Raw genomic sequence first — 25,360 nt, forward strand, 5'->3', positions numbered from 1 at the left:
GTCGGGGGTCATACCTTCCTGGTAACCGCGGTGGATTACTTCACCAAATGGGTTGAATCCGAGCCTCTGAGGACCATCACCGGGCTGGCAATACAAAAATTCTTTTGAAAATGCATCGTCTGCCGCTTCGGCATACCTCAGGTGATCATCTCGGATAATGGGAGGCAATTTGCCGAGAACCCCTTTAAAATTTGGTGCACAAACCTTGGCATCAAACAACATTTCACTTCGGTAGGCCACCCCCAGGCCAACGGCCAAGCAGAAAACTTCAACCGAACTCTCTTGCATGGCCTCAAGACTCGACTACACCAAGCTGGAACATCTTGGGTCGAAGAACTCATTAGTGTCCTTTGGTCTTATCGGACCACGCCGAGGTCGGCCACGCAAGAGACCCCCTTCTCTTTAACATACGGAGCCGAGGCTGTCATCCCTGCCGAGATCCTTACCCCCAGCCCTCGGCTCGCAGCCTATGCAGCCGAGGTGAACGACGAAGAAAGGCAGTTGGATCTCGACCTCGTCGATGAGCGAAGGGACCTCGCCTCAGCCCGGATAGCTTCCTACAAGAGCACAGTGGCACACTACTACAATGCCCGTGTCAGGCACCGTCGATTCCAGCCTGGAGACTTGGTTCTGAGAAAAAACTCAGTCAGCCGAGCTGAACCGCAAGGGAAACTATGCCCGAAGTGGGAAGGCCCTTACCGAGTTGTGGAGTCTGACCTCAAGGGATATTGTAAACTGAGCTACCGAGATGGCTCATTAGTGCCGAGGTCTTGGCACGCCGAGAACCTCAAAATGTATTGTGCTTGAATTTTTAATCAAGATATGACTTCGGATCCTACGTTATTTTTCAACATCGGTTTCACGTTATTAAAAAATAAAGGGGGACAAGCAAGGGATGAAGTCAAAACAGACGAAGTCAAAACAGACGAAGTCAAAGCAAGAAATTAAAGTGCGGAGGTGAAAAGAAATAAACTTTCATTCAACAAAGGAGCGTTACAAAAAATACAAGGCCGAGGTCGGAGTGCTACTAAGCGCTCTCCACCTCGGCCACCCCTTTAAGACCCACGAGCCTAGACCCCTGTCTCGGCTCCATTCCCCTTTTCGGCTCCCTCCTGGGCAGCCTTCTCTCCGGCCTCCTCTCCACCGGGGTGAAACTCTTCTCCATGCTCTTCGCCGATGTTCCCTCCAGGCACTTCACCCGTCCCTTCGCCGAGGCCTACATTGGCTTCTTCTCCTCTTTCCTCCTCGAACGCTTCGTCGAGTTCAGACAGCCATTTGTTGAACTCGTCTTGAACCTCGGCCAGGTTCCTCCCGTCTCGGATGCCTTCGGCCATCCGATCGCACAGCTCCGTGGAGTTCTCGTTATAGTGAGCACTGTTCCTCAAGGACTCCAAAGCCTCGGAGGGCAGATGAGCTGCGGCCTGGTCTATGGCCGAAGTGAAGCCCAGCATGAAGGATGGCCTTGTCAGCTGGCCGAGATCCCCAATGAAGGTCTCGAACCTCCGGAAATCCTCGACGGCCGAGGTCCTCGCGCTATCAAGGGATTGTTCGTGATTCTTCTTCGCCTCCTCGGCCCTCTTCTGCTCTTCCTCAAGAGCGGACCTCAGACTATTGGTTGTGATCTCGGCCTCCTCCCCTTTAGCCTCGGCCTCCTTGAGCTGCCTCTGAAGCTCGGATTTCTCAGACTCAGACACCACCAGCTTCTTCTTCAACTTGGCAATCTGATCTTGCAGTTTGCCGGTGTCCTGCTCCTCGAGCAACTCGCAGTACCGATGTGCCATCTCGGCCACAAAGGCTGTGTTGGAGGCCGTGGTCACCATAACGCTTTGGAGCATCTCGGCCGGGGTCAGCTTCCTTGTGAAGTCCAAGTCTCTTGGCAGAGTAGACTGCATCACCAGGTCTTGGGCGACCCGAGGATTCGAGCATCGGTCGTTGACCTTGAGCGACCAATCCGGACACCACTGCTCGCCGGAGTGAGACTTATCCTTCCCAGAAAACACTGGGGGGCTATGGTACCGGTTCCAGAGCGAAGTCGCCGTCACCGCGTTGACCGGAGCTTTCAGCTGTTTGCCTCGGCCATGTTGAGGTGGAAGTGCCGTGGTCACCCCTAGTGGCACCCCCTCTGGTACCGAAGTGGACCCTGCGGCAGCAGCAGCCGAACTGCTCTGAGCTGCCGTGGTGGGGGTGGTCTCCTTGGCCGACGTCTTGGGAGGCTGCCCTTGTGTTTTCTTCTTGGGCGGGGGCGCCGATGTCTCGCCCGAACTCTTCCTTTTCGACCTCTTCGCCACTTCGGCACCTGAGCTCGACGTGATGATGTCGGACAATTTGGTCACTGCACAAAGAGCAAATATTATCATATGCCTTAGCCGAAGTGAAATCAAAGCTATGAAAGAAAATTACAAGGTATCTTAAGTTTAGTGGAGGTGAAGGGAGTCTTGTCAGGAGGAATCAAAGCTCGGCTAATTCCCCCGTCAACCAGCACGGCTTCGGGGTAGTCCAGACTGTATATCCGAAGTCCCGACCCCATCAGCTTCTGGAAGTCCTCCTCCTTGGCATCCCCAGCAGAGGGATCGGCCTTCGCTTTGATTGGCCTCCACCAAAAGCCCCTGGGGAAGTCCACTTCGGACACAAAGAAGTAGTCACGCTTCCAATTCTTGATTGAGCTGGGAGCGCCGACCACCAACTTCGGAATGGCATTGTTCCGATTGCCAACATAAAACCATCCCTTGTCCGTCCCGTGCGCCTTGAGGGTATAGCATCGGCGGAAGAGGTCGACAGACGGAGTCACCTCCAGATGTCGGCACAGCATCTCGAACCCAATAATGATGCGGATCGCGTTCGGGGTGAGTTGGGTAATCCTCACGCCGAAGTGACGAAGTAAGTCCCTGAAGAACCTCGACGTGGGCATCCTCAGCCCGGCCTCCAACTGTTGGACATAGATGGCCACCATGCCAATGGGGGGCTTCTCGGCTGAGTCATCCACCCCGGGCGTTGTGATCTCGTACCCCGACCGGAAAGGGTAATTGTTTATCACCTTCACGGCCCTATCCCTTCCGATGCGACTTCTAAACTTCGGCATCTTGCCGAAGTCGATGTTGGATGTATCTTCGGGAGCGACATGCTCCAGTGCGTCCTCGTCGTGTGGTATCTCGACACCGAGCTCCTCATCATAGGCCACTTCGGAGCCACCCTCGCTCATCTCGGATGACTCCAACTCGACGTCAACCTCCTCGCGGGCCTCCTCGGTGGATCCTTCCCCAGAGCTCGGCGTCGACCCATCCGAGCTGGACGTCGTCGCTTCTTCTTCAGGATCCGGCCTCACCTCGGTCCGATAGCTCGGAGTCACGGTCTCTCTATGGGTCTTAGCCGTTTTGGCCATGTGTGTAAGACGAAATGAAAAAAATGATACTTACTGTTGTCTACGGAACTGGACGAAGTTGATGACCTCGGCAGTGATCTCGGCTGGGAAGGCTGACCTCGGCAACACCCGCAAAGTTGGCAAGTTTCAGCAAAAGAGGAAAAAGTGTGGGGAGCTGGTGAAAAGGGACCCCCTATTTATAGGGGCCCCAGGAGAATCCGAAGAGGCGACAAGAATGCGAAAGGACGGCCACGTTCGAATTCAAAACGCCGTGCCTCCCTCTCTTCTCATTAATGCCCCGTCCTTTCAGCTGACACCCTCTGCACGAAACGTCCCACTACTTCACGACGCGACGGTTACCAGTGACCACGTCCTATCAGCTGACCTGCCCACGTGTCACGTCCCCGCATTTCTCGGAGCAGTTTCGGGACTCCGACTTTCTACGACTTCGGCACAAGGAAGCCTCAGAACCTCCCTAGCCCGGAGCTCCCGATGCTTGGGGGGCTTATTGAGGAGGCTCACCTCGGCCATCCCGCATGCCCGAGGTGAACTCACCTCGTCCCTCATCAGAGCTCGTCCGCGTCTCGGGGTTATCCCCTAAGCTCGGCTAAATCCCTAGTCTACCGGGTAGGTGATCTCGGCACCTCCACCTCAGCTGCACGCTGATGATGTCAGGACACCTGACATCACCCGGGCTCAGTGTGCTTTATCTGAAAAGCACTGTTGCACTTAATGGCTACTGCAAAGGACTCCTCGTCACCCTGTCCGGGCGGCTACAGTGTCAGAGTCAGGCCATCTGACAGGGAGCAGAGCCGTAATGGCAGGACATGGGTCCCACCGGCATAAGACCTCCGTCCTGCCTTCCATTCTCACTCTATAAATACCCCACACACTCCCAACAAGTAAGACACACTGTTCATTCTCATATACTATTATCTTTCTCGTTCTCATACTAACTTAATCGTCGGAGTGATACCAGGGGAGAAGCCCCGCCATCCACTTCGGCCACGAGGATACACCTCACCTCAACCCAGAGAGGTCTGATTTAGGTCGGTCCAACTACCCGCCAAAAATCGCCTCTTCATCTTCCATTTTCCAAGAAAACATCAAATTTAAGGCAGCAAGCTGGTGAAGTTGTTTTCTATTGCGGGGAGAGAAGAAGACGAGTGGGTTTTCTACTATCCTTAGTAGGAGGATATGGCACAGGACGATGTTAATTGCTGTGAGTCGAAGTTTTTTCTGTTCTTAGCAATAATTGTGGGATTGGTGCTATTTGCTGGGCTCATGGCTGGTCTCACCCTTGGCCTTATGTCACTGGGACTCGTCGACCTCGAAGTTCTTAGTAAATCTGGACGCCCCCAAGATCGTATCCACGCCTGTCTGTGTTTCTTCTATTCCTCTGCATCCTAGTGTCTGTGTGAACTAAATGGTGATGATGTTGTCGCTTTTACGGTTTTACAGCTGGATTAACACGAGATCCTTGATTTCAATTAAGGGCTTTTTTTATCAAAAAAATTAATAAAGATTAGAGCTTGCCCTTTTCTTTAATTGTTGTCGGTACTGTATATGTTTGTCTGTTGTGCGTGCTTACAAATAGTACTGGTGTCTCAGAATTTTGATTTCCTGAAGCATCAGGGTAGTATTATGGTAATGGAATGTGATGAAGTTAAACAGTACTAGCTATAAACTTTTGAAAGAATTCATTGTTGTGCTTACATAAGTTTATGTTGATACTTTTGTTCCAGAGCAAAAAAATATTGAAACCTAGACCGGACTTGTGCTTAAATAAATTTAGGGGCAAATTGATCTATCAAAATAGTATTGGATTTGCTATGCTGTGTTTTGCATGATGATTGATTCACGATAAGGTCAAGGTATATGACGTGTATGTGTGGTTAGTATCCCTATTGAAATCATCTGTTTTGGCAGCTAAAATACTTCCAGTGGTAAAAAATCAACACCTATTGCTTTGTACTCTCTTGATCGGCAACTCTTTAGCTATGGAGGTTTGTAGAAGTTTTATTTGTTTGCTCATTTTGTTCTCAAAGATCCGATACTGACCACTCTTGTTCTTTTTTCCTCCCACAGTCTCTTCCTATTTTGTTGGACAAGCTTGTGCCTCCATGGGCAGCAATTCTAATATCTGTAACACTCATCCTCATGTTTGGAGAGGTTTTTTTCCTTATCAACAGAACTCTAGATCCTTGGTTCTTGACCATTTATGCTTGTGCGGGGATTATGTGATCTTTCTCATGCAAGTGTTATTTGTTGCAGATACTTCCTCAAGCAATCTGCACTCGTTATGGATTGACTGTTGGGGCAACAGTGGCACCCTTTGTCCATCTTCTTCTGTGGATATTCTTCCCTGTTGCTTATCCAATCAGTAAGGTACTCTTATCGTACCTCTAAACAGCTATTTCATTAGAGAAGAAATGTCATCTTTTTGTATGTGGAAACAAATTAAAAACCTAATAAGTTAGTCATTTCATCAAATGGCTATGATATCAGGTAACCGTGTTATTATTGCTCCGATTTAAATTTAATATCTTTTATCAATTTGATTCTAGGTACTGGACCGGATGTTGGGGAAAGGGCATGCTGCCCTTTTACGCAGAGCAGAGCTTAAAACATTTGTGGATTTTCATGAAAAAGAGGTATCCAATCAAAATTTCAAGTTTGCCAAGTTCATTGGATCCATATGTTTACATTGACAGATGCATGTTATTGCGTCTATATGTGTCTGTTTGTCAAATGTATCATGTGACACAGTAGTCTCTGAATACTTTCTGATTTGAAGAGTTTTATGTTTTTTTTTAAAAGAAAAACTTGGTTATTCTTCGGATTGATTCTCACCTACAATACCAATGTTCATATTCTCCCAAAAGGCTGGAAAAGGTGGTGATTTGACACATGATGAGACAACAATAATTGCTGGGGCGCTTGAATTGACTCAGAAGACCGCAAGAGATGCCATGACCCCCATATCAAAGGCATTTTCTCTTGATCTGGATGGAACACTCAATTTGTGCGTTTATTTCTTGCTTGTAAATTTGATTATTCTGTTTTTGAAGTGATGTTTGTTGTCTAATCTCTTCCTTTCCATGTGCAGGGAGACACTTAATGCTATAATGACTATGGGCCATAGTAGAGTTCCTGTTTATTACAAAGATCCGACTAATATTATTGGTCTTATATTGGTAATTATCTTTCTTAATGTCGGTGGTCTTATATTGGTAATTATTTTTCTTAATGTGGGTGGTCTCGTTAATGGATTGTTGATAATGCACATTTTCATGGGTGGCTTAGGCCTGTTACTGATGATTATCTTTTTTGCACTTGGTTGTATACCTAATATTTAGTATGCCAAGATTTATGAGCGAATTTCTGTATAATATATTCTTTAATTTCTACTATGTGCAGGTAAAAAATCTTTTAGCTGTTGACCCAGAAGATTCAGTTCCTTTGAGGAAAATGACAATCAGAAAAATTCCTCGGTAAGGATGACCTCAATCTCTCTTTGGCAGGCCCAATAAATCCCTGGTACTCCTGAATAGATTTTATGTGGCTGGTTAGAATGAGACATTTTTTAGGTCATGCAGTTACACTGTTATAGTTAGGTCTCGACTCTGTAATCGTAGCTGCACATTTTCTGCAACAACACAAGATTGCAAAAGAAGCAGTTCTTGGTGTTAAACACCTTTAAGTAATTGAAGGCTTTCCTAGTTTCTATGCTAGTAAGGAGTTGGTGATATACATTTATTAGAGATCACCTTTGACAATTCTGATAGTGAAAGTCTTGGATACTGACCTTTGTAAATGTCAGTTAGGTCAAATCTGATTAATCTCCAGGAATAGCTCTAATCTTGATATATGGGTTTGATTCAGGTTCTAATTTGATTGCAATGACTTCTACTTCACTTGTTGTGGAGGTCAGATAGACTCTACCTGACAATTGACCAAGGGAAGAACTTAATTCCTAGTGTTTCTATCTCTCTTTATGCACTTGATCTTTTGACAAGCATTGCATGACTTGTTCTCTTAACACAAGTATGATAAATTCTTAATTGCTTATTTCTCCTATAGCATCACCTCTCTTGCTGTCTATATCATATTCCCTTGTTGTTGTATGATATTTTGTTGGGGATGCCTTCTTTTTCATGCCAGTTAACATTTTAATTACTTGCATGCCTTTGTCATACTAATTTTTTCTTGGTTCTTTCTTGAGCATTAGTTGTATAAGATTCTTTGTGTAACTAAAAATTTATTGGTGCTTCCTCAGGGTTGCAGAAAACATGCCTCTATACGATATATTGAATGAGTTTCAGCAGGGCCACAGCCACATTGCCGTTGTGTATGAAGATCTCAACAAGACAAAAGAGACGCCAAAGAAAACTAAAGGTTGAAACTTTGAGGCAGCTTCTTGCAACTTGTGGCAACATGTGATTTCCCCCCCTTATGTTAAACTCTCACTTAAGTCCAAACTGTCAATGCTCTTTTTGCTTATGTTTTTTAAGCTTCCTTACTAGTGAAACCAAGTCAATCCTAACTTTTCACTTTTGTAGATTTTTGTTTTCCTTAGCCTCGTCTATTTTGATCAATTTTATGCTTTAGTGCTGTCTTTACGAATATGCTGTTTCCTGAGCGAACTATTTTTGAGAATATGACAGCTTGCTTGGCAAGTAATGGAATTTGATGTGTGAACCCAATTGCAGATCCTGACACTGCTGCAGTTAAATCTGACTCAGTTGATGCTTCCTTGAGCAAGGGAGGTGCAGATCAAGCGAAGAAGAAAAGTCCTCCTCCTACTCCTGCTTTTAAGAAGAGACACAGGGGTTGTTCATTTTGCATTTTGGATTTGGAAAATACTCCAATCCCTGAGTTCCCACCCAATCATGCGGTGCTAGGTGTAATTACCATGGAAGATGTCATCGAGGAGCTTCTTCAGGTACTTGAGATATCATATTTTTCTTTCTAGTCATTTTTTAACTTGAACTAGTGGCCATAGGTCTTTGTTGCTTACAAGGGCATGAAGAATTGATGGCTCTTTTTTGTCTTCACTCTTCAGAACAATTCTTTTTAAAGTACATTTGGGCCTTTCAGTGGTTATGCACCCTTTATGGGTATTTAAAAGCTTAATGAATTGACCGCTTGTTAGCTGCTTCTAATACCTTGCGTACAAATCTTCATCACTGCATATACCTTTTTTGCAGGAGGAGATATTGGATGAAACTGACGAGTATGTAAACATTCACAACAGGTAAGCACATATTTCCATTTGTTGGTTTATCACAGGCTTCATAGGTAAATCCTTGGGTAAATTGAATAAGATCATGCCAACTCCCACAAGATTTAGTCTTGGTTGTCTATGCCAAAAAGCCTTGCAGCCTCTGTCAAAACACTGGACCCTGCACCTGCGAGAGGGTTAGGAGGATAATTTCTTCACAATGCCAGCGAAGAGGGGCCATTCATCCAGGAATTAAAATGCTTTAGTGTTAAACACAAGTAAAGCTCTTAGAAGGAAGTTGAGAACATAAACAAAACATATTAACTAAATGCTTTCTGTTGCAGGATTAAGATTAATATGAATGCGTCGCAGGAAAAGCTTCCCGAATTAAATGCTATAGAGTCTTCTCGTTCACATACTGCCTCAGAGGTTCCTGGTCCTCACAGCGATCAGCCGGTCTATGCCAGAACTTCACGATAACAGGCCCTCCAGTTACCACACTGTACCACTGTTAAAGTGTTCAAGAGAGCTTCGTTTAGCCGTCCTCATTGTTCACTGTACAATCGTTAGGCTTTGCGTCTGATACTCCAAGGGATCAATTGTATCATATTGTTGTAACTTACAAACAAATGTTATACTTCTACTTCTGAAAAAAGCAATATATTTCATCATAGAAGTTTGATCAAATTTGGACATAAGAAGAGTGCGAGCTGTGTATTCCACCGCCCAGTTTACTTTTTCCCATATGTTGTGGAAAATTACATATCTAGATAATGAATTAAGTCCTTTAGGTTGTGATAAGGATTTTCTTCTGTTATTGGTGAGTTAAAGATTTGTGGTTCGTCTTGGACTGTTTGTGTGTAGATACTGATATAGTACAACTAGATATGGCCATGGTTTCAGAATCGTCGGTTTTAGTTTAAAACTGACAAATTCGATTTTTTAGAAAGGTGAAACCAATCTGTCTTGTAGGAATGGTTACAGTTACTGTTCTTGAATTTTCGATTTCGATTTAAAAACTGACGATTTTGATTTCTGTTTCAGTTGTCGTTATAAAATTGATTTTAAGAAAATATGACAATGAATGTAAATAAAAAAAAGAACTTTATTGTTTTATTATGTGCAAAGAAAAAGAAAAATTGATGTATATTTTATGAAAAAAATATTAGATTGGTCTTGAATTTATATTAGTCATGGAATATAGACTTACTAATAGAATGGGATAATGGATGGTTGGTTTAGGATTGGAATTACTGGTATTAGATGTTGACTATTGATATTGAATTCTAAATTGATCAAATATTTTCTTAGTCTCACTTTGAGAGTCTTTTTTCTTTTTTGCACACAATTTGAGAAAAATTAGTTGGCTTTATTGGAAAAGTAAATCTATTATATTATTTTTCTAAAACACCCTCACGTTAATATTAATAATATGACCAATCACGATACTTTTACATTAATTATAACGATAATTTTGATAGAAAGTTGTATTATTCAAGGCAGGAATTAAAACAATTATTGAATAAGGTGGGTTATATTTAGTGATAACAAAGTATATTAAATAACAGCATTTTAGAGAAGTTAAAAATTAATTATATTTTTTAATTGAAAAGTAAACTATAATTTAAAATAGATGAAAAATGAAAATAGGACTATCAAAATGAAACGAAGAGAGTAAATTTAGGTAGCAAATATTTTTCTATACGATTTGAAAATTGCCAGTTTTGGTTCAAAATTTTTTGATAAACTTGAATTAAATTTTTAGTTAGGATTATTATAGTTTCGATTCCAATTTTCAAAATTTGATTTGATTTCGGTTCAACAAATTATCGGTACTGGTTCAAATCTTAACCTTGGCCACCCTAAGTACAACTTCATCCGATCATCCGGTCACATATTATGGAACAACTCTCCCAAATCAATCTTAGTATGAGTTTAATTTTCCAGACAATCGAAAGAGAAAAACCATGACTGGAAGGCTAATTAAAATTGTTTTGATTAAATATTTAAGTGCAGGCCAATGGCCATTGACCATCTTTCCTCCTGCTGTCCAGAAACTCGCAAAGACAGCCCCCGATAACATTGGCAATTGCCAACACGATGTAATCTCGAAATTTATATGTTCTAGTATAAGAACATGGATGGATTTACTGCTAAATTTCTTCCTTCTTTATTAACCATCTCCATAGATAATAGAAATAAGTAATACTCCACTACTATTATTAGTGCTACTCCTAGATCCTAATTACGATACAACCCCGGGCATCTTGGGGGTTAATCTTAAGTTGCTTGCTTTGCATCACCAGATCGTTAGAATCTTAAATTAGATTCCCACTGCTAAAACTTGACCTGGGTTTCCTCTCGTTTCTTTGAATCCACTTCTTGATCTTCCTTTCCTTCTACACTTCTTTTTACAGTTAAAACTTCACTGTCTTCCACCTCTTAACCGTCCAGAAGTGCGCATTTCCATCGTTCTTGGGCTCCCAGATACTTTTCCCTAGTTTATTTTACATTGGTTTAGATGATTGCTGGGGTTGCAGGTACTGATGTTAAAGACACAAAACATTTATGGCAATAGCAAAGTTTGGTCGGCTGGCAAAACGGTCTTATAAATCATATGGGTTCTGTGTGAAGTTAACTGCAGTAGTAATCTTGGGTCTTTGTTTTGTATTTGTTTGGTCTGTTTTTTCACCCTCCAAATTTTCTGTGACTTCCCAAAGAGAGACTTTTGATGATTTTGCTGAACCCGTATCTGCAAATGGAAGAGTTACTGATTCTGGGGTTCATTTCAACAAGAACGAACTCAAGAATGGTAAAGAAAGTAGCTCAGAAAAGAAAGGTCAAATCTTGGAAGAAAAAGACAAGAAAAGGGTTAAAGGTTCTCCACCGTTGAAATCTGGGAATATGCATAAAGATCAGAAAAATGTACCAAAAGGGAAGAAACAAGGGGATAAAAGTCCGAGGCATACCAAACAGGCTGGTGAGCAGAAAATTCCAGAAAAGGAGAGATCTGAGAGCGATGATTTGCAGGAAGAAAAGCAAGATGAGGATGTGAATGGCAGTGAAGAAGACACAGAAAATGGTGAGGCAAATTTAAATGAGGAGGGGGAAGGGGTCCAAGGGGATACTGATTTAGCTAATGCTTTGGATTTGGACGAGGAAGGAGTGGAGAAAGTCGAAGATGATAGCGGAGATTCAACAAATTCGAAGAAGAATAAGAAAAAAAAATTGGGGCCATTATTCGATCCCAAAGCACATTATTCTTGGAAATTATGTAGTACAAGAAGCAAGCATAACTACATTCCTTGTATTGACATTGAAAGTAGCAGTGGAAAACTGCAGAGCTATAGGCATCATGAGAGAAGCTGCCCCAAAACATCTGTTTTGTGTCTTGTCCCCCTTCCCCTTGACGGTTATGGGACTCCAGTAAAATGGCCTGAGAGTAAAGTAAAGGTACGCAACCTCAGATTCTGATTGGCGGAAATTGTTTTGAGTTCTCTATTCTTCTGACTTGTAGTAAAACTGGCAGATATTGTACAAGAATGTAGCACATCCAAAACTGTCTGCATTTGTCAAGTCACAGAATTGGGTAGTTGAAGCTGGAGAATATCTGGCTTTCCCGCAGAATCAGTCAGCACTGAAGGGTGGAATTCAACATTATTTGGAATCCATTGAAGAGGTGAGTTTTTGGGCTTGGCTGTTACAACTGCTGGTATGTTTACGGTTTTCAGAAAGGTCTATTGATTTCTAATGCATCAGCGGTTTTTGCCCAAGTCTTGAAACAAGCTATTAAACTGGCCTTCTCATGCTGAGGGAAACTCTTCTTATTCTTATATGAATATGTCATACAGCTACATATCTGATGATCAATCTGAGATGATTGTGACAAGGGTAAATAATGATTTATTAAAATTTAAATGTACCAATAATTTTGGAAAATGTGTTATCCAAATAATAATATCATTCAGCAAGTGCTCATTCTGAATTGTGTTTGGTGTACATGTCTTCTTGTGTTGTGTGTCATTTTGCAATACCTAAGTCTTTAACATAGTACCGAGTACATTTTGAAAGCCAAGATTCCAACTCAATTGTTATGCAACATCTTTTTAGTATGCTATGTTAGTTTTCATCACCTCTAATTAAGTACTTTCTTTTAGCACAACATTAACTAAGTGCTTGATATGAAATTGAATTTGGCGGGACTGTGTAGATGGTGCCAGACATTGAATGGGGAAATAATATTCGTGTAGTGCTGGATGTTGGATGCACAGATTCAAGCTTTGTGGCTTCTCTACTTGAGAAGAATGTGTTGGCACTTACTCTAGGTTTGAAAGATGACTTAGTGGACCTAGCACAGCTTGCCCTTGAGCGTGGTTTTCCAGCAGTAGTTAGCCCATTGGCAACACGGCGTCTTCCCTTTCCTAGTGGTGTTTTTGATGCACTTCATTGCAGCGAATGCAGCATATCATGGCATTCTAATGGTCTGTGTCCTCTTATCTTTGTTCTGTTCCTAGTTTCACCTGAGTTTCATTAGAAATTATAGTTGATATGTCAGAGGGTTTTATTTTCAGGGGGCAGGCTTCTTCTGGAGATGAATAGGATTTTGAGGCCTGGAGGATACTTCATCTTGTCAAGCAAACATGACAGCATTGAAATTGAAGAAGGTTCTCCCTTTTGGCTTTGAGAAAAAATTCTTTTTCTTTAAAGCAGCAGTTTGTTTCATCAGCTATATTTAAGCAGCTGTTCCTCTCAAAAATTTTTGTTCTCTTCTTCTTTAGCTGTTCTTGCTTGTGTCATCAGAGCGTTCGGATTGTTATACTTTTGTCTTCTTCATCTCCAGTTGCAATCTGCAAATTCTCGGAATAGCTCAAGTAGAACCTTAAAAATCCTCGTTCAAAAGTATTTATTCAACCAGTTTGTTCGGACAATGCATATAGTCATCGTTTTATGAACACCCAACTCTGGTCTCTGTCTTAGAATACGTAAGTAGTTCCTTTGAGTGGTGAAGTCCATGTAAAACTCCTGAGATTTAGTTAGAATATTATGATATGAAGTAAAACCTTTGTACAGAATAATGTATGGCTGTAAAAGGCAAAATGGTAGACTCCTTAAGAAGTTTAGCCAGTTCCTGACTGAATTTTGCGGAGTTTTGAAGAGGTAAAACTAGTTCCTCAGTGTGATCCCTTGCCTTTATGTTATATTCTTGCTCCATTCAATAACCAAAATTGTTTTTCTTCATGAAATAACATCTTATTGATGTCATTTATCCCTTTCTCTAGCCATGTCCAAACTTACAGCCTCTATTTGTTGGAATATCCTGGCTGATAAAAGTGATGAAGTCAGTGACATTGATGTTAAGATATATCAAAAGCCAGAATCAAATGACATCTATGAATTGAGAAGGAAAAAGGTTCCACCTCTATGCAAGGAAAATGAGAATCCAGATGCTGCCTGGTAAGTTGGTTTTCACTCTTTATAGGATCCATATCTCATTTTCAAGTTCTAAGCGGGGATGGTCTTTTGTCTTGTAAAGAACTCACTTTTCTGTGTATCATTTACATCTGGCGTGTAGCACTGTCACCATCCTTAGATTTGGTTATTTTTTCTTTCTTTGAGGTGTGGTTACTTGCTTCCCTCATGTTATCAGGTTGCCAGAAGATGCAAAGACGGTAATGCTGGTGAAACACATGCACTCTTCAGCATAACAGCCTCTCTATGTTTTGATGTCCCTGTCACTTTTCTTTTTATTCTTATGTTGCAAGTAGTTGAAACAAGAATTGTGAAGGAACCTTATTATATGGTTTTAAATTTTTGTATATTAGTCACTGCCGTAAAGATCATTTGGAGCTTTCACTTGAATGATACAGAGCATGCACTATTGTGCACTAAATCTGAAGTATACTTCAACAGCCTGTCCAAAATGGACGTGTTATTTATCTTGGTCATCTGAAGACATAACTAGCCAGTTTGGATCGTACATCTTGGTTTTGATAAACAACAAGATTAAGCACGATATTCTACCTCACTTGTCGGTCACATGGATAATAGTAGTCTCTAAAAGATCTTGTGAGAATCTGGACAACTGCACATTTTGCTAACTTATTTATAATTTTTTCCACATTTTTGTGTACTAGGTATGCTTCAATAAAGAATTGCTTGCACTCCATTCCATCTTCCATAGAAGAACGTGGGACCGAGTGGCCAGAGGGTTGGCCAAAGAGGCTTGAAACATTTCCGGACTGGATAAACAATCGAGAGAAATTGATTGCTGAAAGTGAGCACTGGAAAGCAATTGTAAACAACTCCTATCTAACCGGAATGGGCATCGACTGGTCCAGCATCCGGAATGTAATGGACATGAAAGCCATAAATGGAGGGTATGCCATCAGATTGCCCAGATAAGATTTCCTTTTCTTGAAATATGTTTTTCTTGGAATCTTGAGGTGAAGAGGAAGGGGCCAGAGTTCCAAATAGCAAAATCTATTCCATAACTGTTTTTGTATCTCTATGTTCATCATCAACTTTAAAATGGTGGTTAAAACCAAGAACCAGAAGAGGTGCAGGACTCTGATTTCAATTCATGTTTACAGGTTTGCAGCTGCTCTTTCACAACAGAAGGTGTGGGTGATGAATGTAGTCCCTGTACATGCACCTGACACAGTTCCCATAATCTATGAGCGTGGCCTTATCGGCATATATCATGACTGGTGCGAGTCTTTTGGAAGCTATCCAAGATCATATGATCTCCTGCATGCTGATCATCTCTTCTCAAGACTTAAAAACAGGTAGAAGGAATTTTTCTCCAGTCATTATGTTCTCATTGGCTATTGCTTTTATGTTGCAGACAAGTCATTGATTGCTGATCTTACAAGGTAAAGATTTTTTTGGGTTTTTTTTTTGTTGCCTTTCTCACTCATTTATCTGGAACATAAGATGAAATTGTTATGTAGAAGCACAGATGTTTAAAAGCTCAACTCGCTTGCACTGCTTGTACGCGTGAGGAGGAAGAAAAAACTTACAAGAATAATTGGATAAAAAACTTCCAAGAATGCTTTAATGGAAATTCTAAGATTTTCTTTCTAGATTCTCTTAACCGTTGTTATTTTTTGGAACATTTACTTCTTGATGGATGTGTGCGTTATTCCAAGATAATGTTCATTGCAGGTGTAAGCATCCTGTAGTAATTGTTGTTGAGATGGACCGCATACTACGGCCTGGTGGTTGGGCGATCATACGCGATAAGGTAGAAATTCTTGATCCACTTGAGGGAATATTGAGGAGCTTGCACTGGGAGATTCGTTTGACATTTGGCAAGGATAGGGAGGGTATTCTATGTGCACAGAAGACCGGGTGGCGACCATGAAGGTATTATTGGTTGTATTGACTATATTGTCAGTTTTGGACTGCTATCCTCCCCCTCCAAGCTTGGTAGCTGAGAATTGCTTGATGAAGACTGGTATGAAAAGAAAGGCTGTTATCTCAGCGAATTCTGTTGAAGATGTACATACCTTGTCTTTTCATCATCCAGCTGCAAACAGAATCAATGTTCACTTTCATCCACCCACCCCAAACCCGCCTATAGGGACGGGGTGTAAAAATATTGTGCAAAGGATACTTTCAATAGAATGTTTTCTGGTTGTGGTGTTGATTTCTATTGGGGTACAGTGTTGTGACATCTAATGAAAAAGAAAGATGGTTTGTACACAGTCTACATTCAGCATGCGGGGCTGTATTCATGAGATGTTTTGACTCGACTCTGTTCATTGAGATGTACTGCAACAATACACATCAGTTTATATGAAAAATTCTTTTCACGTTTCAAATTCGTGTACTTTGTGCCTTCTCTAAACTTTGTGTTCAGTTAAATGCAATCTATGCTGCAAAACTACGTGTTGTATAATAATTAGGCCTAAGAGTTTGAGAATGTTGATATTGTATAATGACTACTCGTTTGGATCGCTATTTTTTAAAGTTATTATATAATAATAATTTGACGTATATGAATTAAAAAAAATAATTAAAAAATATGTTCATGAAATAAGTAAAAATATTTTAGTAGAAAACTGCAATGCAAACACCTATGCTATTCTTTTTTTATTATGTAAGTAATTTAAGTGCAATAAAAGTTCAAAATTCCACACTTCTTGCAACTTTGCGACATTAACAAAAGTGTCATTAAATTACTCCAAAAAAATCTGCTCTCTTAAGCAACAAAATTGTTTTCTGCCCAAAAAAAAAAAAAGAATTGATAATAGTAACTGATAAACAAAAATAACCGTATAGCATTTTTTTTTCCGGCCTTATTGGAGTCTTATAATTACATTTTGTAACTGCAATCATCAGAAACAGAGCAATCAGTCAGAAATATGACAGACCACCCTGCTGTTTTTTGTATTCCCTAAAACCCCTGAATTTAATTCCAAACATGTTCCCATCTCTCTCCCCTACGCGTCTCACCCTCCTCACTCTCCTCTCCGCCACCACCCTCTTCCTTTTCTACAAATCCCACCGCCGCCTTCTCCACCGTCTCAAAACCTTCAAAACCCTAAACCCTGATACCAGAGGCAAAATCTTTTTCATTTCTCAAACATCCACATCCAAAGGTCTAGCTCAACGCCTCCACAACCTACTGACCCTCAATAACCTCCCATTTGACCTTATAGACCCCAAAGATTACGAGCCGGAAGACCTATGTAGAGAAACCCTCGTTTTAGTAATCGCTTCGACGTGGGAAAATGGGGAGCCCCCGCAAAATGGGGCCTTTCTGGTTAATTGGGTGAATGAAAGTGCGGAGGATTTCCGGGTCGGCGCTGCTTTGCTGGTTAAGTGTAAATTTGCGGTTTTTGGGGTTGGGAGTAGGGCTTATGGGGAGACGTTCAATGCTGTGGGGAAAGGCTTGTCGGGGAACTTGAGGAAACTAGGGGCGAAGGAGTTGTTGGAGATTTGTGAAGGTGATGTGGACGGCGGGGATTTGGATAAGGTGTTTGATGGGTGGAGTAAGAAAGTCGTTGAGGCGTTAAAGGATAATTGGAAGGAAAATGGTGTGTATTTTGGGAATTTGAATGGCGTTGATGGTGAGGCGAGTGATGAAGAGGAGTATGATGATGAGGATGATGAGGAAGGAGAGAATGATGGGGAGTCGGAGCTTGTTGATCTTGAGGATATTGCCGGTAAAGGACCTTCAAGAAGGAAGGAGATGGTGGAGGCTAAAGCTAATGGAGAATTGAATGGTGTGACTGGCAAGAAAGCAATGGTGACTCCTGTGATCAGGGCAAATTTGGAGAAGCAGGTAGTTCGATGAAGTGTCTGTTTTTCAGATATTAAAGAATCTAGGATGCATGATTGATATTTAAAAAAAAAAAATTTTGCACCTTTGGAGTTTAATGTATGTTTTTTGAAATAATGAGACTTAAATCGTGTGTTCATCATGGCTTGCCTTCAGACTGGGTATAAGTTATTTGAAGTACCAAAAGCTGCTTCTAATGTTTGTCTGATGGTAAACTATAGAATACATCCGTTGACTATAATTTAGTTAAATTTTTGTATCTTCGTCATTGTCCTTCAACCTCATATTTGAAGATGTGTATTTTTAGTCTTATTATGCTCTAGTAGTACATTATTAATATCCTCTATGTTGGTAACTTTTGTTCTGCAAATCCTTTTCCTATGATTTTTATTTCAATATCTGTTGGATTTCACAGTTTCTTCTGCTTTTGTGTGAATTTTGAGACTTTACATGGGGGATGATTTCAGCTTGTTTGATTTATTATGCATGCGGAATCACTTTGTTTTTGTTGGGTTTCTTAGTTTGCTAACATGTTACATTATGGTGAAAGGCCAATTATGTACCTGCATATCTTGTATCTAATTTTGTTTTCTGTAGATCTGTATGTAAAGTCCTCCATCGCTTTTGAACTCACAGCTATGTTATGGCTATTGCAGGGGTATAAAGTTATCGGGTCCCACAGTGGAGTCAAGCTTTGTAGATGGACCAAGTCTCAACTAAGAGGCCGTGGAGGCTGCTACAAGCACTCATTTTATGGGATTGAGAGTCACAGGTTTACTTTATCAACTCTTGACACTTATTGTACTATTGTTCGTTTGAGAGTTGCAATTAGACTACATAGATATGTCTCCTCTGGCTTGAGCACTGATTTACCTTATATCATGTGGATGTCATTACTGTATCCAAGTAAAAGCTTTCAGATCCTCATGTGTGAGATGGTCTCAAGCATTTCCACAGCCTTAAAAATTTTCTTAAAAGGCATTCCAAACTACAAACTTTCTCAACTAAATAGAGCCTAAAGTAAACCCCAGTCAACATGATTGTAAATCTTTTGTTGAATTGTTGTGTAAAATTTTTAACATGATTAGCCTATAGGTTATCTGTTCTTAGAGAAGGTAGTTGTTGTACTTAAAACTGTTCTAAGAGCGCTTTAGCGGTTAAGAGCTGCAGATGCTTTCCTGATAAGCTGTGCAGGTTTTTGTTGGTGCATGACTTTGTGGATGTTTCTCTGTTTCGTAGAGATTAATTTATATCCTTTTTCAAATCTTTAGATGCATGGAGGCTACTCCGAGTTTAGCATGCGCAAATAAGTGTGTTTTCTGTTGGAGGCATCACACAAATCCTGTTGGGAAGAGTTGGCAGTGGAAGATGGATGATCCTTTAGAGATTGTGAATACAGCTATTGAGTTGCATACCAAAATGATAAGGCAAATGAAAGGAGTTCCAGGCAAGTATTAAGGTTGCATCAACCTTTTTTTCCCATATGGAGTATCATTGTAGCTCTCGTTCGTGTAAGAGAATTAGAACATTCAATTAAATGCATGGTATAATGGCATAAAGGTGAGAGAGCTTTTAGTTAAAGCACTTCACTATCTAGGCTTTTTCCTCTTTAGTCCATGTTTAACCGCTCAAACTGATGAAAAGTTGTTACCCTAGTGTAAAGTTTTGTCCTGAAAACTGGATGATGTGTGGGTACTGTTAGCGTTGTTCTTAAGAGGCATATATACCTGCAGGTGTTAAGGAGGGGCGCCTGTCAGAGGGTCTTGCCCCTAGGCACTGTGCCTTGTCTCTTGTTGGTGAGCCCATCATGTATCCTGAGATCAATACATTGGTAGATGAGTTGCATCGAAGACGGATTTCTACTTTTTTAGTGACAAATGCACAGTTTCCAGAAAAGATCAAGTTGCTGAAGCCTGTTACACAGGTTTGCTTGTTTTGTTTCCGTCTTCAGTTCTGTTTAAATATCTAACTGAGTTTTGGTGCTAATTGTCACTGATTTCTTTCAATTGATTATGCAGTTATACGTTAGTGTAGATGCTGCAACAAAGGACAGCTTGAAAGCTATTGATCGGCCGTTGTTTGGAGATTTTTGGGAGCGATTTGTTGTGAGAATCTTCCTGATATTGAAATCTATAATTTGTTTCATCTTAAGCTTTCTTCATTTTGATATCAAAATCTATCATTTATTTCATTTTAGGCTTTCTTCTTTATGATATGGAAACCTATTATTTATCCATTTTAGGCTTTCTTCTTTTCTGAACCATTTGGATGAATGCTAGATGGCTTAAAAAACAAAAAAAGAGAATGGGATTCCCTCAATTCTAGCACCAGTTGGATTGCGTGATTATCATCATAGAACCTTCCAAGTGTTCAAACTTGTCTTTGATTGTCAATAGGGAGAAATTAGGAAAGATGTGCTTTTACAAGGAGCTTCTACTTGTTTTAGTTTAGCTTTGGGATGCCTGGCTGCGTCAATGTAACTCTGCCCTATCTGTTTTTGCCTTAATCAGGAGTCCCTGAAAGCTTTAAAAGACAAACAACAGCGGACGGTTTATCGCTTGACTTTAGTCAAAGGTTGGAATACAGAGGATGTAGATGCGTATTCTAGCCTCTTTGGCACTGGGAATCCCGATTTCATTGAAATAAAAGGAGTTACTTATTGTGGATCGTGAGTTCCGAACCTAGCATTCTCTCCTCTGCCTCTGCACCTCCCCACCAAAAAAAGAAAAAGAAAACCTTCCCCAAATGGCCTTTTGTTCTATTTTGACAGTGATATTGGAAGTGAAGTACTGAACAGTTTTATAACAGGTCTGCTACGTCGAAGTTGACAATGGAGAATGTGCCTTGGCATTATGATGTAAAGGAGTTTTCTGAGGCATTATGTCGGAGAAGCAACGGAGAGTATGAGGTTGCTTGTGAGCATGTACATTCGTGTTGCGTTCTTTTGGCTAAAGTGGAGAAATTTAAGGTGGATGGCCAGTGGTACACATGGATAGATTATGAAAAATTCCACGACCTGGTATGCAACTTTTCCCAGTGAAGTAAATTTACGTTGTAGCATGCATACATATTTAATGTCTATCTCATTCTCTGAAAATTCAGGTGGCTTCCGGAAAATCATTCACTAGCAAAGATTACATGGCGCCAACACCAAGTTGGGCCGTCTATGGAGCAGAGGAAGGTGGTTTTGATCCAGAGCAAACTCGTTACAAAAAAGAGCGGCATCACAAAAACAGTCGCTGAGCGGGTGTGGAACTATTTTTGGTTACTGAAACAGGTCGGTCAGGTTGGAGTTTCGCCTTTTGAGAGAAAGTTGAATGGGTAGAGCAGCCTGCAGTTTTGTTTGCAGAATCAGGTTTTACTGTACACTTAGAAAGTTAATTCTGTAGAATAGTCACGAAATGCAACAAACACAACTACAACAAACAGATGTACTACTGTATCTTACCATCAAAGTATTCCTTTATTATGCAAATGGTTGGTGGTAGTGCTTATTTATGAACCGCGTTGACTTGCTAATGATCTTTGTCCTCTCTCTGTTACTTATTTTCTTGGCATGTGCAGACCACTGCGACGTTTTGTTTGTTAGATTGTCTGTGTCCCCTTCCCGTTGCTTCTCCTCCTGTACCATAATTGGCCTTTCCCCTCCTTTTCTTTTCAAGTCTCAACTCGCTCAAACACGACAAGAACCTCCCAAAGTCTTATCAATTCCCCAAAATATAGTTCCCCTAGGGTTGGCTGGTGCTGGGGGAAGCCTTTTCAGGTCCTGGCGGTCGCGATTTGACTCCTGTTAATGTCTTGTGTCTTCTGGGGGTGGGGGCACAAGCACAATGGGATTAGTCGAGTTCGGAATATTCCTTCGTTGAATCTCGGATAGCCACTGTGTCCGGAAAAAAAAAAAAAAAACGACTACCCCCTTTTCTACATACGCGAGTTTCTACGTTGCAGTTGAACAGAGTCCATTAATATATTTGGGGCCATGGTGAAGCTTTGTGGGGATGAAATAGTGTGTACCATTGGTTCCATATACTTCAATTTGTAAAGAGCGAAACCACGGAGCATCACGATTCTTCAAGACGAGGACTCGAGGGTGAAGGCAAATTGATCACTACAGCATCATCCTCTGGGGCCAGAGAAATCTTGAGCTTGGATTTGATTTGAGAGAAAAAGGGGTATCGTTGACAGTCGGCAAAGTGCTACCTATGGCAACGGAATACGGCGCACCATGACGCTGCCTTCTACTTGCTCGCCGTTTTAACCATTATTTGCCTAGTCTTCCATGGAAAATACTCGATTGCTTTTGATAATAATTGTCCAATCACTTATCAGTTGCGTTTCCAGCCTCATTTCTTCTCTTGCTTTTCTGTCACAGATTTTGTTCCCAATCAACGTCCAATGGCCCTACCCCAGGAGAAAGTTCACTTGGATGACTTATGTGCTCCATTTATCCTCTTCTTCTCTAATTTTTTTTTTTTTTTTTTGAAGGGGGGAGGGGGGTGTTGGTGGGGAGTTGTTTTCCGGGTTCCTGGAATACGCGAATTTAATAAGATGGGCTAGCTCTAATTTCAAAATTTTGAGTACAATAACGAAAAAAACGTAGTCAAGAAAGAATGGAAACAGAATTTTCAGATGAGACGAGGAGGACTACTACTACTACTAATGCTGGAGGTGGAAAAGTTTGACTATCCCAGAGATCTAAAGCAAAACTGTGATTAACTCTAAAAAAGAATTTGATGGCATGCGTGATGGCTCCGAATCTTTGCTTGCAAATGATAACCAAAAGACCATTTCCCGTTCTTTCTTTTTCACTCGAGACTAGAAAACAAGAACAACGCAATGGAAATTTGCACTAACATGCAAATTTGTCCGAGTTGGCACGACTAATGCAGCCAACGCAGTACAGTTTGGCAAATACATATGAAAACAAGCCCATGACATTTATTTAACTAGCATCAGTGGACAGCAAATAAAATACTACAAAACTTCCAAAAAAAACACACACACTGGTAGATGCCAAGTATGAACCACTGAGCTTAGTTCAATGGCCACCACTATAGCGTTAAGGCTTGATGAAATGAGAGGTCACGATTCAGATCTTGCCTCCCACCATTTGTCACTAAATGTGATAGGCCATCTCAAGTAGCTACCGGATCGTGAGGCCGATAGGTGGTTCAGTCCCCTCCGATTTCTTTTCGAACCTTTTCAGGTTTTCCCCTTCCCCATAGTATAGAATAAATATAGGTCCATCGTTTCTAGAGAAAAAAAAGGTAGATGCCAAGCATGAGGTAGTTAATTTGAACAGCACCACCAGCACTAGCTGAATTTCGTTCCAACCAAGGATTTAGTAATTAAATCAATACTGCATGGTATAAAAGATGCTTCAGAGTGTAACCACACACACAAAAGCTATACGAGATGTTTTCATTTCTGACCATATAATCTATCCTATCATTTATAACGTACGTACCTGCTATTTCAGCAAAGTATACATGTCAGCTAAAAAAAGAGTGTGTATTCACCATCGTTCCTGACCTACTATTTAATGGTGCAAGTACGGTAAAGTGTAGAGAACGATCAACACAAAATTTGTACGGCCTTGATTGGATTACAAGCTTTTCTCTGTTTAATGTTGGCCAAGTTTAATGAGAACGCTGCAAATTTTCTTACCTCACAGGATTTCAGCAGACTTCAGCACAAGGCAATGAAAAACCAGAACCTAGTGTAAAGGTGGAAGACAACCGCTGAATTAATTATTAATATCGAACGAAAAAAATGAAAAACAGAACGAAAAGAAACAAAATACTAAACCATTAGCACGATTCCCCAAACCAAACCCCACCTTTGGTGGGTGTTTTAGTTTAGCAAACATAAACCACACAAGGCAAAAAAAAAAAAAGGGCAAATTAATTCATTAATGATCTTTCCTCCAATCTTCTTTCTTGAATTCCATTCAACCAAAAAATCTTGAAAGAAAGAATTAATGGAACCAAGAACTACGAGATTTAGCTGCTCTTCCTTGGCTTACTTTTGCGCCTGGCTCTGCTCCTTGGAGCCGAAAGCTGCTTTTTTGAAGAGGATGATGCTGCTGCTGCTGCTGTTGTCATCGTCGTCGTTGTGGCGTCTTCTTTCATCTTTGATGGCTGCCCTTTTTCTTTTTCATCGCTTGTTTTCACTTTCTTTGAATCACCTCCTTCAACATCATGGGCCTCCTCCTCTTGTGCTGTTTTCTCTTCCTCCTTCACTTCTTCCACCTCAGTTTTCTCAGCAATAATTTTCCGGGGTCTTCCTCTTTTCCTAGGAGTCAGAGGCTGCTGCTGTCCTTCTGCATCAAGGGATGATGATTCTGCTATTGCGACTGATAACTCCTTTGTCTTTTTCACCGCTTTCTTTTTACCCATAAATATGTTTTTCAATCAATTCCCAAACAAACTCTTGAGCACCAAAACAAGATATACTAGCTCCCCACCTGACTACCGAAATTCTAACATGGCCAATACATATTGCTCCACTTCCATATATGCAACTATATGTATTGGATTAATATTCTCAAATTCACAAAAAAAAAAAAGGAATTACAAACTTAATACTAGTAGTATTTCAATAACAAATATTTGTCTCTTCCTAGATCCTAGAGCCACTTAAAAAAAAAGTAGTAAAACACCGCAATCCATCTTGAATACTCCTACCATGTATCTTCCACTCATAGCATAGCAATATACATATGGGAAACACCGAACTTTAGCTCTCACTTTGATGCAAGCAAGCTTAATAAAATGGATAAGCCGCCTCTTTAGCAGAATCAGATGGTATTATATATAACCAGAAATGAAACAAAATCCACTAAGCTAAAACACACCTTTCTAGGACCATGTGCACAAAAAATTACCTCCTTTTTCCTCTAGCTATGTGTCTTTCTTCAATCTTTCTACCCGGGAGAAGATGTCTCATGCAGAAAATATCTGAATATGAGTACACTACAATTAATATGCATAAGTTTACCTTATCCTTGTATGAAGCTAGCTTTAGTCGTTTTAGCTGAAGAAGAAAAGACGGGCAGTGACGAAAGAAAAGAAATGAGGTCGAAAGATGGAGAAAGAGAGTAGGGGTTGGCTATTGGCTAAGGCTATGGCTATCTGTCAATTCTACGCCTAGCCTAACCACGGTTAAGTTGAGAAAAGGATCAAGTCTGGTCAACAACTAATTTGAAAAAAAAAAAACTATCCTGCTTTGGCCAACCGGGGGGTACCGGGCACAGGCACATCAAGTGAAAATTACACTTGAGTTTAGAGTTTAGGGGGTATAAGCACATCAAGTAAAAATTACACCTAAGCTTAGTTTGGGCCATCAAAAAAATGCAAATGTGACAATCAAGTCATATCAAAATGAAATATTATTGTGCCACCAACATTTAATGTTTTTGATTTTGTGAGTTCTTGGTTATTCGTGTTTGAAATTTGATAATTTGAACTTCTAAAATGGTTGCATTATCCCT

General features: G+C 40.9%; 4 protein-coding genes across 10 annotated transcripts; 3 read left to right on the forward strand and 1 right to left on the reverse strand.

The window, feature by feature from the left end:
* The first annotated feature begins 4,261 nt into the window (after positions 1–4,261).
* On the forward strand, positions 4,262–9,269 carry LOC113714359 (DUF21 domain-containing protein At1g47330). Of its 5 annotated transcripts, none has more exons than XM_027238162.2 (12): positions 4,265–4,736; positions 5,288–5,364; positions 5,447–5,530; positions 5,633–5,746; positions 5,926–6,012; positions 6,244–6,383; positions 6,468–6,555; positions 6,779–6,852; positions 7,638–7,756; positions 8,071–8,303; positions 8,569–8,615; positions 8,927–9,269. In XM_027238162.2, the coding sequence occupies exons 1-12, from the start codon at positions 4,556–4,558 to the stop codon at positions 9,060–9,062; spliced, it is 1,380 nt and encodes a 459-aa protein (XP_027093963.1). In that variant the 5' UTR covers positions 4,265–4,555; the 3' UTR covers positions 9,063–9,269. The 5 variants fall into 5 exon arrangements, with proteins under 5 accessions (XP_027093965.1, XP_027093966.1, XP_027093963.1 ...); XM_027238163.2 differs by having other exon boundaries at positions 4,593–4,787; XM_072068959.1 differs by lacking the exon at positions 5,288–5,364 and having other exon boundaries at positions 4,593–4,787.
* A 1,357-nt stretch (positions 9,270–10,626) lies between these two features.
* On the forward strand, positions 10,627–16,405 carry LOC113714308 (probable methyltransferase PMT28). Of its 2 annotated transcripts, none has more exons than XR_003453673.2 (8): positions 10,627–12,035; positions 12,112–12,261; positions 12,793–13,063; positions 13,154–13,246; positions 13,862–14,036; positions 14,717–14,959; positions 15,173–15,454; positions 15,747–15,896. XR_003453673.2 is itself a non-coding variant. In XM_027238094.2 (8 exons), exons 1-8 carry the CDS (start codon positions 11,151–11,153, stop codon positions 15,943–15,945), a joined length of 2,211 nt encoding a protein of 736 aa, XP_027093895.1. In that variant the 5' UTR covers positions 10,629–11,150; the 3' UTR covers positions 15,946–16,405. The 2 variants fall into 2 exon arrangements, 1 of the variants encoding a protein (XP_027093895.1); XM_027238094.2 differs by having other exon boundaries at positions 10,629–12,035; positions 15,173–15,367; positions 15,747–16,405.
* Positions 16,406–16,919: 514 nt separating this feature from the next.
* LOC113714817 (S-adenosyl-L-methionine-dependent tRNA 4-demethylwyosine synthase-like) lies at positions 16,920–21,370 on the forward strand. Its single transcript, XM_027238903.2, has 8 exons — positions 16,920–17,871; positions 18,525–18,640; positions 19,140–19,315; positions 19,602–19,792; positions 19,887–19,973; positions 20,379–20,536; positions 20,677–20,887; positions 20,971–21,370. Exons 1-8 carry the CDS (start codon positions 17,008–17,010, stop codon positions 21,109–21,111), a joined length of 1,944 nt encoding a protein of 647 aa, XP_027094704.1. The 5' UTR covers positions 16,920–17,007; the 3' UTR covers positions 21,112–21,370.
* A 1,416-nt stretch (positions 21,371–22,786) lies between these two features.
* On the reverse strand, positions 22,787–24,993 carry LOC113713447 (uncharacterized). 2 transcript variants are annotated; one of them, XM_072069692.1, is made up of 3 exons: positions 23,894–24,993; positions 23,536–23,584; positions 22,787–23,120 (listed from the first exon to the last, which is right to left on the reverse strand). In XM_072069692.1, exons 1-2 carry the CDS (start codon positions 24,264–24,266, stop codon positions 23,547–23,549), a joined length of 411 nt encoding a protein of 136 aa, XP_071925793.1. In that variant the 5' UTR covers positions 24,267–24,993; the 3' UTR covers positions 22,787–23,120; positions 23,536–23,546. The 2 variants fall into 2 exon arrangements, with proteins under 2 accessions (XP_071925793.1, XP_071925792.1); XM_072069691.1 differs by lacking the exon at positions 22,787–23,120 and having other exon boundaries at positions 23,236–23,584.
* Between the last annotated feature and the right edge of the window lie 367 nt (positions 24,994–25,360).

The sequence above is a fragment of the Coffea arabica genome, chromosome 10c (genome assembly GCF_036785885.1).
Source record: "Coffea arabica cultivar ET-39 chromosome 10c, Coffea Arabica ET-39 HiFi, whole genome shotgun sequence".
Classification (NCBI taxonomy): domain Eukaryota; kingdom Viridiplantae; phylum Streptophyta; class Magnoliopsida; order Gentianales; family Rubiaceae; genus Coffea; species Coffea arabica.

Excerpts from the sequence above, each read along its gene's own strand:
- LOC113714359 (XM_027238162.2), top strand. The coding sequence starts at position 4,556 with ATGGCACAGGACGATGTTAATTGCTGTGAGTCGAAGTTTTTTCTGTTC. Across the intron at positions 6,384-6,467 it reads CTGGATGGAACACTCAATTT|GGAGACACTTAATGCTATAA; the intron begins GTGCGTTTATTT and ends TTCCATGTGCAG. Across the intron at positions 6,853-7,637 it reads ACAATCAGAAAAATTCCTCG|GGTTGCAGAAAACATGCCTC; the intron begins GTAAGGATGACC and ends GTGCTTCCTCAG.
- LOC113713447 (XM_072069692.1), bottom strand. The coding sequence starts at position 24,266 with ATGGGTAAAAAGAAAGCGGTGAAAAAGACAAAGGAGTTATCAGTCGCA. Across the intron at positions 23,585-23,893 it reads GAGCAGAGCCAGGCGCAAAA|GTTCTGGTTTTTCATTGCCT; the intron begins GTAAGCCAAGGA and ends CCTTTACACTAG.
- LOC113714817 (XM_027238903.2), top strand. The coding sequence starts at position 17,008 with ATGTTCCCATCTCTCTCCCCTACGCGTCTCACCCTCCTCACTCTCCTC. Across the intron at positions 20,537-20,676 it reads GGAGTTACTTATTGTGGATC|GTCTGCTACGTCGAAGTTGA; the intron begins GTGAGTTCCGAA and ends GTTTTATAACAG. Across the intron at positions 20,888-20,970 it reads ATGAAAAATTCCACGACCTG|GTGGCTTCCGGAAAATCATT; the intron begins GTATGCAACTTT and ends CTGAAAATTCAG.
- LOC113714308 (XM_027238094.2), top strand. The coding sequence starts at position 11,151 with ATGGCAATAGCAAAGTTTGGTCGGCTGGCAAAACGGTCTTATAAATCA. Across the intron at positions 12,262-12,792 it reads ATTTGGAATCCATTGAAGAG|ATGGTGCCAGACATTGAATG; the intron begins GTGAGTTTTTGG and ends GGGACTGTGTAG. Across the intron at positions 15,368-15,746 it reads TTCTCAAGACTTAAAAACAG|GTGTAAGCATCCTGTAGTAA; the intron begins GTAGAAGGAATT and ends TGTTCATTGCAG.